Raw genomic sequence first — 11,393 nt, 5'->3', positions numbered from 1 at the left:
GTGAGACACACACTCGGGGTAACATTAACAATAACCGACACCAATGCTCAGACAGACAGGAACTAATATGGGGTGAATAATTAGAGGCAGACAGGTGAGCACAATGACGGTGATTAACTAATGATCAGACGGGCTAAACCAACACAAAGGGAAGAAACCACAACAAACAGTCCACAGGGGCGTTACAGTATGTTGCATTTTACCCAGAGAATTAGTTTAACCTAGGTTTTGTACAGCTTTTAAATAGTTGTCATAGTTCTGCATAACATTCGTGCAAATTAAGTCAAATAAATTCATCTGCAATGTATAGCCTTCCATATGCAATCAAGACTAGTTCAGTCAGTGAGATGTAAATGAGAATTCTCAGCTCTGAACACTATTGAGTTCTTTCCAATGGCGAGAATAAAGGCCTTTGAGAGGCTGTTCCATCTGCTGGTTTTGAGAGATCTCTGATCCTCAGTGTTCACTGGCCTTTTACTCTCCCAAGAGAGAAGCCGGGATTTGCACATAGCTGGTATGAACAGGCGCAGATGAAGCTCTCATCCTCACCCGAATGCAGAGGCAGTGAATCTGTACGGGATGCAATTAAAATTCCTGAAATAAATCTCCTTTGCTGCTGCGTTGACAGTCAGTAGACGATGCTGGTTGATGAGGTTTAAATAATACTGATGCACAGAAGTTAAAATAGACAACTATTTTTGAAATTCAGATGCTAGTGGCACACAATTTACACATTTGTAATGCAAATATTGGTGTTATTGAACACGGTTATTTTCGAATCTCTCGTGCCTGGAGAGTCTCAATATGCACAGATAATTATGGAAGATATTGTGTTCCATCAGATGGAGTTGTCAGCTGCTTTCCCAACAGCTTCACGCGTTTCTTAATGGGATATGAGATCTCTGGAGAAGTCACTTTATCTCACCCGTCCATATGTTATATGCTGCCACTGTGCCGCTGAGCGCTAGCTGTCGTCTCAAACAGACAGGCTTTAGATTGGACCGGCTCCCTCCACTCCCACACATTTCATCTCCATCTTTCCACAGCCGCCTTGAGTGGAGCGCCACCAGTCTCACTCGTTTGCCTTCCAGCACTTATCCAAACACCCATTAAAGCATGTCTGTTTACACAGTTGTATGCTTGTTTGCAGAGCAGTAAATAGAAAAACTGTTTGTGTCGTTGTCAATGTTGAGCTCGATCTCTCCCAAATTCTTTTGTTCACACCTAGGGCTGGGAGATTTTACCAATTATCACAATATATTCATGATGATCACTCTCTGGTAGGGATGTAACAATTCACTCAACAATTTGAATCGTCACATATTTGAATCGATTTTCAACCGGCTCGCGGTTAATCGTTACATCCCTACTCTCTGGTGATATAACATTATGCAACACTGTGAATGGCTCATGGGCCATTAAAGGAATAATTCACCCAAAAATGATATTTCTGTCATCATTTAATCAACCTCATGTCATTCATGTTCATTTGACTTTTTCCATGGCAAATCAAAGATGTTTAGCAGCAGTTTGTCCAAGCTGTTTTTTCCATAACGTTTAAGTGTATAGAGAGCCAACTGAATCTTAATAGCATTTCTGATTTAAGATTTAATAGCAAAAATAACATTCAAATGAGTTGGTAAGTTTGATTAATTTCTAAATCTGTGCTATCTGTCTGATTTGATTCATAATTAAAAAAAAAAAAAAAAAAATTTATTTAATCAATTTTCATATATTAACATGTTATTGTAAAAATGCACTAGTGTTCAGAAGTTTGGAGTTGGTATTTTTTTTAAGAAGACTCTTATGCTTACCAAAACTGTATTTATTTGAAAATACAGTAAAACCAGTAATATTGTGAAATAATATTATTACTAATTTAAACTGTTTTCTATTTTAATACATTTCAAAATATAATTTATTTCTGTGATGGCAAAGCTGAATTTTCAGCGTCATTACTCCAGTCTTCAGTGTCACATGATCCTTCAGAAATCATTCTAATATGTTGATTTGGTGCTCAAACATTTCTTATCAATGTTGAAAATAATTTCATATTATTGTGGAAACCATGATACACCTTTTCAGGATATAGAGTAGAATTGAAATTTCAGCATTTATCTTAAATAGAAGTCTTTTTTAATAACTGTCTTTACTGACACTTTTGCTCAAACTGTTGCATCAAATTTTGAATCATAGTGTAAGTAAAAAAAATGGCTGTTGGTGCATATAAAGTAAAAAAATATATATTTTTTACAATAAACATTTTAGATCTACTATAACAACTCTATACATGCTCTATACGACTGAAATGGTTACTCTGATTTAAAAAAAAAAAAAGAATAATACGTAGATTTACATCAAAGCAATGCAAATAATTACTATTTCTTTTATCCATTTCACCAAGCTCTATTCGCACCAACTTCCATATTTTTTCTAGGTCTCTGTTTTGGTCAGTTCACTCTCTCTTTTTTAATCAATCAGTTCTCTGTCTGTTCTGTCTCCTGATCTCACCTTGTTCAAAGAGCTAATGTTTTTTTTTCTCTCCCTTGTGCATTTTCGTCATAGCATTGCTTTAGGCTGATAGCTTATGTGGAAAATAGTCATATCTCAACCGATTTGAATCGTCACATATTTGAATCGATTTTCAACCGGCTCGCGGTTAATCGTTACATCCCTACTCTCTGGTGATATAACATTATGCAACACTGTGAATGGCTCATGGGCCATTAAAGGAATAATTCACCCAAAAATGATATTTCTGTCATCATTTAATCAACCTCATGTCATTCATGTTCATTTGACTTTTTCCATGGCAAATCAAAGATGTTTAGCAGCAGTTTGTCCAAGCTGTTTTTTCCATAACGTTTAAGTGTATAGAGAGCCAACTGAATCTTAATAGCATTTCTGATTTAAGATTTAATAGCAAAAATAACATTCAAATGAGTTGGTAAGTTTGATTAATTTCTAAATCTGTGCTATCTGTCTGATTTGATTCATAATAAAAAAAAAAAAAAAAAAATTTATTTAATCAATTTTCATATATTAACATGTTATTGTAAAAATGCACTAGTGTTCAGAAGTTTGGAGTTGGTATTTTTTTTAAGAAGACTCTTATGCTTACCAAAACTGTATTTATTTGAAAATACAGTAAAACCAGTAATATTGTGAAATAATATTATTACTAATTTAAACTGTTTTCTATTTTAATACATTTCAAAATATAATTTATTTCTGTGATGGCAAAGCTGAATTTTCAGCGTCATTACTCCAGTCTTCAGTGTCACATGATCCTTCAGAAATCATTCTAATATGTTGATTTGGTGCTCAAACATTTCTTATCAATGTTGAAAATAATTTCATATTATTGTGGAAACCATGATACACCTTTTCAGGATATAGAGTAGAATTGAAATTTCAGCATTTATCTTAAATAGAAGTCTTTTTTAATAACTGTCTTTACTGACACTTTTGCTCAAACTGTTGCATCAAATTTTGAATCATAGTGTAAGTAAAAAAAATGGCTGTTGGTGCATATAAAGTAAAAAAATATATATTTTTTACAATAAACATTTTAGATCTACTATAACAACTCTATACATGCTCTATACGACTGAAATGGTTACTCTGATTTAAAAAAAAAAAAAGAATAATACGTAGATTTACATCAAAGCAATGCAAATAATTACTATTTCTTTTATCCATTTCACCAAGCTCTATTCGCACCAACTTCCATATTTTTTCTAGGTCTCTGTTTTGGTCAGTTCACTCTCTCTTTTTTAATCAATCAGTTCTCTGTCTGTTCTGTCTCCTGATCTCACCTTGTTCAAAGAGCTAATGTTTTTTTTTCTCTCCCTTGTGCATTTTCGTCATAGCATTGCTTTAGGCTGATAGCTTATGTGGAAAATAGTCATGGGCAAGATGACTGTATTCAATAAACTGAGCGGGGATGCAGCAGTCACACCCGTCCTCTTGAGACACATTGCGTCACTTTCTTCTGCGTCTGTGTGATGTTCATTTAGTCATGCGGCCTGGGAAAAACTGAAGTGCGGCCACTATTGGCCCAGTCGGCTGATCCAGAGTGACATAGGGGCGGGCTGACCTCTGACCTTGAGTCCTGACATGTTCTTTCTGTGTCTCGTTCTGGTCAACCATACAGCAAAACTGTCAGCCAGAACTGATTGATGAAGCTTAGCGAAGGCCTAAATGATCAGTTAATAGACCACCAGGCTTTTTGCCAGTAATGTTCTCTGACAAGTGCTTGTACTCGTTGGTTTGCTAACAGGGTTTGTTTGTTTCCCCCACAACTGAGATTGAATCCTGTAAAAGAGGTAGATTGCTTGAGAGCATGAGCAACACTATAAACTAGTATAACACTGCCCTCTATAGGCAGCAGTGTGCAGAACACCATACAGTTCAATTACAGCTCTTCAAAGGTGAAGTCAAAGTTTACATTAATGTACTTTCTTGGTCTTATTGTGCATGACTTGGCATGTTATTTGGGGCGGGGGGACAGTCTTTGTAATCTTTTAATCACAATGTAAAAAATTGCTCCGCCTCTGAAAAAACTTTCCTTTCAGATGACATCACCAATCACCAGAAGTGTAGTGTTTTTATATGTACACAAATGCTACTTCTCGTTGCTACTAGAATCATTGCTGACATGAAGAGAGCCAGTTTTTGTGGTGGTCCTTTTCTGTGGCAACCCATTCTGAGGTGTTTTTTCTGTCCCCTGTGCACAGATGTGAAGGGGCCACCCAGCCACCGCTTCTCCTGCGGCCAGTCGCCGTTCACGGAGCCCTGCGTTTGGGAGAGGAAGTACTGCATCCTGACCGATAGCCAGCTCATCCTGCTCAACAAGGAGGAAGAGGTAAGTGCGCTCCTTCCCTATGCTTTATCCCCTCATTCTTCTCTCTTCCTCTCTCTCAGAATGAGGTGCGAAGGACAATTAAATGAAGACATGCAGATGATGTTTGTGCTTTGTTGTACATTTCCCCTTGTGAGGGTTAAATACGTCATTTGCTGATGTAATTTACTGACCTGAGCACTATTTGGATGGGATTAGTTTTCCAGACATTTGAGTTACAATTATGAAGTCTGTTATAAAATCCAGAAGCAAATTTACCTGACCTCCTTAAAGGGGTCATTTGACGTTGCTAAAAGAGAACATTATTTTGTGTATTTGGTGTAATGAAATGTGTTTATGCGGTTTAAGGTTCAAAAAACACATTATTTTCCACATACTGTACATTAATGTTGCTCCTCTATGCCCCGCCTTTCTGAAACGCGTCGATTTTTACAAAGCTCATCGGTCTGAAAAGTGAGGTGTGCTCTGATTGGCCAGCTATCTAGTGCGTTGTGATTGGCCGAATACCTCAAGCATGTGACAGAAATGTTACGTCCCTTACCATACTGTGATGCCGTGTGATACGTTGCAACTTTAGGGATCTTATCTATTCACGAACAGCTTGTAACACTCCAAAGAGAAAGGAAAACTTGAAATCGTCGTCATTTACTTACCCTCAATTTGTTCCAAACTTGTATGAGTTTCTTTCTTCTGTGGAACATAGAAAATATTTTGAAGAATGTTTGTAAAATCAGTTGATGGTCCCCATTGACTTCCATAGTACGGTTTGGTTACATTTTGTGTTTAGCAGAAGAAATAAATTCATGCAGGTTTGGAACATCCTGTGCGAGTAAATAATGACAGAATTCTCATTTTTGGTTGAAATGTCCCTTTTTAGGAAAACTATTCCCATCCGAATAGGTCTTGATAGTTAAAGAGCCTCATTTTGCACATTTCAATGATTTGTTCTCTTTTTTTAATGAGTTCATTACTCTCGTTGTGCAGGCCAACCAATTTCATCTTGAGGTTATGAAAGGGAATAATCAATTCTATTAATGTATTGAATTAGTTTCTGATTGACAGATTGCTTTCAGATACATTTAAATGGTTAGTTAATTTATAGCAATGTGTAACCCTGTGACCTCCACCCACTGACCTCTGACTTGTTCCCAGATGCCATCTGAAGTCCATGAAAGCCCCACAGCATCCTCATCAAAGGGTCGCAGCCTGAGAAGGACAGTCAGTGTGCCCTCTGAAGGACCGTTCCCAGAGTATCCACCAGAGGGAACCTCAATGTTAGGTAAGATTTATGTGGCGCTTCTGTTATGATAGCAAAACTATTATTTATGCTCTCTGTCAGGCAAAATAACCACAGGAATATTCGAGAGGAAACTTGAATATATTAGAGAATTTTGATAGGGTTATCAGATAATATTAGTGATGTTTATTTCTTCTTTTGTTTGTCGCTCTCATTTCTATCTATTTCTACATTTTAGATTACATAACAATCAAAGTTTATTTTTCATTTAACACTAATAACATTTAATAACATTACTAATTTGTTAAATAGTTAAAAGTAATTTATAGAAAATAAAGATTCTTTCATGTTTTTTAATTAATATTGTTATGCCAAAATGTACTGAAGCATTTAAAATAAAGTTTTCATTTTGATAGTTTTGATGCAAAAATAATGTAAAATTTTAATATCAGCCATGTATCAGGCATAAATTCAAAATATTTGTCGACTTAAGCTTTTAGCCATATTTTTATATTTATTTCTAGTTGTGCTCAACCTCAGACTAATTTTTTTTTATCCACTAGAAACTTCTCTTTTGCAGTCTCTTTAATGATTTTGATCCTCTTTATCCAGTAAACACAACCAGTTGGAAATGTCATTGTTCAAAAGTTGTGGAAATGCTGATTCAGACAGTAGTAGGACCTTTTAGCAGAAGCTTTTTGCTCTGTCTATAGGGTTTCGAAGATGAAGATTATACCGTGGGATCAAATGGCACTCTTTTAGCATTTACTGTAGCTTTAAGATGTTGTTAAGCAGGCACGCTCACACTGCAGCTTATAGCATACGGATTTGTGTGCTAGCAGGCAGAGCATGAGGTGAATCGTGAACAAAATCACGTCTGTAGGTGCATTTGTAACATCAGAGCCATAACTCCTGAATCCACTGCCACAAGCACGGAGGATCAGGATAACAAAGCAGTGGATTTAACCGCAACATTGCAGACTGGGCTTAGAGAAACACCAGATTGGGGGCGAAAATATGCATGCTAAAAACTGCAGAATATTTCACAAAACAAAGATCAGTTGTACAACAGTATCAAATGCATACTTATTATTTGCATACACTGCCCTCATTATTTCAATATGAGACTGTTTTGTCTTTCTTTTGTCAGAATTTACTCACTCTCACATTGTTACAAACTTGTTAGACTGACTTCTGTGAAATGCAAAATAAGATATTCTGAAGAATGTTTCGTCTGCTTTTGTTCATATAATGAAAGTCAGTGGGGTCCAAAACAAAATTGGACCCTACTGACTTTCATTATATGAAAAAAACAAGACATTCTTCAAAATGTCTTATTTGTGTTCAACAGAAAAAAGTCAAAACAAGTTTTCAATGGCAAGAAGATAAGTAAACAATGCCAAAATGTTCATTTTTGGGTAAACTATCCCTTAAATCCAAACTGACTCAGATGGATGCTCCCTATCCAGAATTTTCAAAGTTCAAGTTTCAAGTTGTTCTGAAAGCAGGTTAATATTCTGATTCACCTCTCCATATCCGCACCTTTTTCTCATAATGATTCATTATGTTTGAGTAACTTTGGTATGTTTGGGTACGTTTGATCCCGCAACCTCTGTGGGCCGGGCAAGCTTGTGCGAGAAGGAGTATGGAGGAATGTAATTTTGTAGAACAAAACTCACTGTTGTTACTGTGTTAGTTTTCTCTCTCTCTCTCTCTCTGTCTTTGGACCGTGTTTCATTCCCTCCCAGGCCTAGGGGGGCAATAACTGAAGCTGCCCTCTGACTGGTCTCGCATTCAGTACCAGTATGTGCGGGAGTGCGGACACTGACCCAGTGGGCCGGTTGCTAAAGGCAGCAGTCAGAAAAATGCACAAATCTCTGTGACTAAGAGAGTCATTCATTCTCCATACCCTCCTAAGCTGCACCGCCACAGATTCAGAGAGCGAGAGAAGAGGGTTATTTATATGTTAATGTTCGCTCTGTTTGACAATGAGACACTCCGCAGCCAGGGTGGTGAGGGAGAGTCCTGGATTTCTATGGCCATTCAGAGTCTCTAGAGGCTGTTAGATTCACAGCTACAAAAATGTAGTGAGATCATATGTGGTTTTCAGTTTATATGGTTCTGATCAGTGAATCATATATATTTTTTCTTTTGTTGCCATTAGGAGAGATATATCTTATTGAAGCTCCAGCTCCGTCTTTCTCACGGTTGTCAAGACGATGAGGTTCTGACTCCTCTCACATAGCAAACAGAGCGTATTTATGTACTTGTAACTAAGTATGAATTGTGGATGTTGCTTCCACATTTGTAGTATTGTAACAAGGAGAAAATCTGGTTTAAAAGGATAGTGAGCTCAACAATAAAACATCTGTCATCATTTACTTACCCACGTGTCATTCCAAACCTCTACTTTCTTCTGCTAAACACAAAAGAAGATATTTTTAAGAATGTTTCAGCTGTTTTTGTCCGTACAATGAAAGGGGCCCAAAACAACGTTAAACCCCTTTGGCTTTCATTGTATGGACCAAAAAAAATATTTTTTTTCAAAATATCTTCCTTTGTGTTTCACAGAAAACGTAAGTCATACACATTTGGAACTAAATGAGTTTGAGTAAATGATGGCAATTTTCATTTTTATGGTAACTATCCCTATACAATGCAATATTTGAAAATGGCATCCAAACATTCTCTTTAACCTCTTTGTTAGTAGTAATGAAGCATTTAATTGAGACTAAAATAGAATAATGGAGATCTATTTTGGTAGATGAAATGCATCTCATTCTATTGTTGCAGATCAGAAGAACTTCCTGGCGTATTTAGGGCAAGAAAAACTGCTACTAGTGTCTTGATAGCAGAATATTGTTGTTTTGCTCGTTGGAAGAAGGAACAAAGTTCGAGGCTATATGTATCAGATCTATCTGGATGGCCATTATAGGAGTATTATTATCAGCTCTTTCCTACAGTTTTCTCAGTGCATTATAAATGCACAAAATTCTACTTGTTTGCTTTGGTCATTTAAATGGTGCAGTGTAATTAAGTATTTTGAGTTTCAGTTTCTCTGTATCTTGAATTTTAGATTAAAATCATTGTAGTATTTCAAGATTCAAGATTCAAAAAACTTTATTAATCCCAGAGGGAAATTGCTTTCCATGTTACAATTGCTCTCAAGAAAGAAAGAAAGAAAAAGATAATAAAATGAATAAATATATACCTATACAGTATATCAATAAAATTAAAACTAATAATAAAAGTAACACATATAAATAATAATATAAAACTATACCAGTGAAAATGGTAGTTTAGATAAAATATAAAATTAATTAAAGTGGAATGGAATGACAAATGTGGAATATAATAAGTCCAATATGGTAATGGTAATTAAGTACAGTAGTTATATAGTATGTATTGCACACTAATCTTAGTATTAATAAATAGGCAGTAATAATAATAATAAATTGCATTGCACAAGAAAAGTCATAATGAATTTTGCATAATGAAATTAAAAGAAATTAAATTTGCATAATGCGCTGCAATTGTTCATTTTATTCTGACTTAATTGCATACTGAATTGTGATTGTCAACTTGAGACCATCATCTGATGTTGCATTTTGTATTTTCCCCCTTAAAAATGTTTTTAGAAAGCCACTATTTCCAAAAATCATAACGTTTATGCATTTGTTGTTTTGGGGTGAATTTTAGAGAAGTGAAAAACTGCAAAATTGCAGTGCTGGGCTTTTAGGGTTACAAACTTTCACCATGTTATTGTCTATACAGGAATATGCATTATGATTTAACTGTCTTGAAGCTTCCCTAGCAAGTTAGAAGGCTGAAATTCTGATATGTTCATCTCTGAGCTTTCCTCTGTCATTCTCTAAAGTATCAGGATTCTGTAATATTCCCACACCTCAGAGACTCCCCTGTAAAGTAACTCCAAATATAGTTATAGGCCTGGCGTGCAGTTGCTTTGACCTCTACAATAAGCTTTTTCAGTGAGCTAGAAGACAGAAACTTTAGTCCGTTCATCTCAGAGCAACCATCTTGCACTCTATAAAGTTTAATCTGGCTATGATTTACTGAATCGGCTCAGTTGTGTGCATAACATAAAAATGGTTGACTGTTAATTATGCATTTCTGCAACATTAGATTCTGCAGACTGTCTCGTATTTTACACGTTTTATGCAATGTTGCAATATTCCTACCACTAAATATCTTAAGAATTGGGGGGGAAACCACAGATCAAATACCTGAATATTGCAACATTTGATCTAAAACAGTCAGAAGTGGTGTCAGTTGGCAGTGACCATATTGTGTGACTTTGTCATGCTGGGAGATTGAAATTGCAAATATTTCCTTGCCAGACTCATTGCTATGATACATTTCACAGTGTGAGCTGATGTTATGTAGCTTCAACCCATATTAAGTGGAAAAATAAGTATTATTTCATTGATTTAAACAGCGGGTCCCAGAAGATAGTTAAATAATCTATAGTATTTTCACACTGCATCCAAATTTCATTTACACTGAAACAAAGCTTAAATCCTAAGATTATTTAAAATTATTTTGCTGCATTGCATCATTCAGAAAATGTTACAGTATTTCACTGCTTTCTCATGACATTCTATTCTTTTGATTAAGTTATTTTAAATAAAACTACGGTAAGAAATGGCATTCAACACAATGCTTTTGCTCAGAAAAATAAGTTGAGTTGTACATCCAGTTGCCTTACTTCCCTCATTCATTCCACTATATTGTTCTGCAGCAGTGAGGGTTTCCTGTTCTTTCTCATGCATGTAACAGGTTAAATGTCTTACTTCAGTGTTACACAATGAGTGAAATATAATAGTGCTGCCATATTTTGATATTTCTGTTCTGTATATTATCAGGATCAGTGCTATATTGACTCATTGGCACCTTTACATTAAAGTGATAGTTTTTATTTTTATTTTATTATTATTTTTTTTTTCTTTTCTTTTCTGGTCGCTCTTATATACAAAGCCTATTTGGCTTTTTCTTCGGTGGAACAATATAATTGCCAGTAAATTACTTAACTTTCATCTTGTGTGAAATACCTTCAAAACCAGGGATTTAGCTTGTCAACGCGCTTTATTAATTTGATAAATGCATTTCCTGGTAATGTCTGAGGATGGACAGTGTGCAGTCGTCTGTAGAGTAAAGGATCCTCGGAGAGGACAGCCATTGTGCTCTTTTCAATAGACTAACAGAGAGAAAAGCGGAGTGGGTTTGACTGAGACTGACTGGATCGGGCTCAGGCTTTACTGCATTCCTGTATCG

The 11,393-nt window shown here is 35.8% G+C and overlaps 1 protein-coding gene across 1 annotated transcript in view; it reads left to right on the top strand.

Annotated features, from left to right (window-relative positions):
* The window catches only part of LOC107678931 (ras GTPase-activating protein nGAP-like), an 85,039-nt gene that overhangs the window by 39,009 nt on the left and 34,637 nt on the right, over positions 1–11,393 (top strand). Inside the window, exons 2-3 of the mRNA XM_016474332.1 lie at positions 4,740–4,867; positions 6,017–6,143. Of these exons, the coding sequence (XP_016329818.1) occupies positions 4,740–4,867; positions 6,017–6,143 (255 nt within the window). The remainder of the gene's footprint in view (positions 1–4,739; positions 4,868–6,016; positions 6,144–11,393) is intronic.

This window comes from Sinocyclocheilus anshuiensis, unplaced genomic scaffold (assembly GCF_001515605.1).
Source record: "Sinocyclocheilus anshuiensis isolate Anshui unplaced genomic scaffold, SAMN03320099.WGS_v1.1 scaffold1576, whole genome shotgun sequence".
Classification (NCBI taxonomy): Eukaryota; Metazoa; Chordata; class Actinopteri; order Cypriniformes; family Cyprinidae; genus Sinocyclocheilus; species Sinocyclocheilus anshuiensis.
Note: the sequence above shows the minus strand (reverse complement) of the source record. Positions and strands in the feature narration are given on the sequence as shown.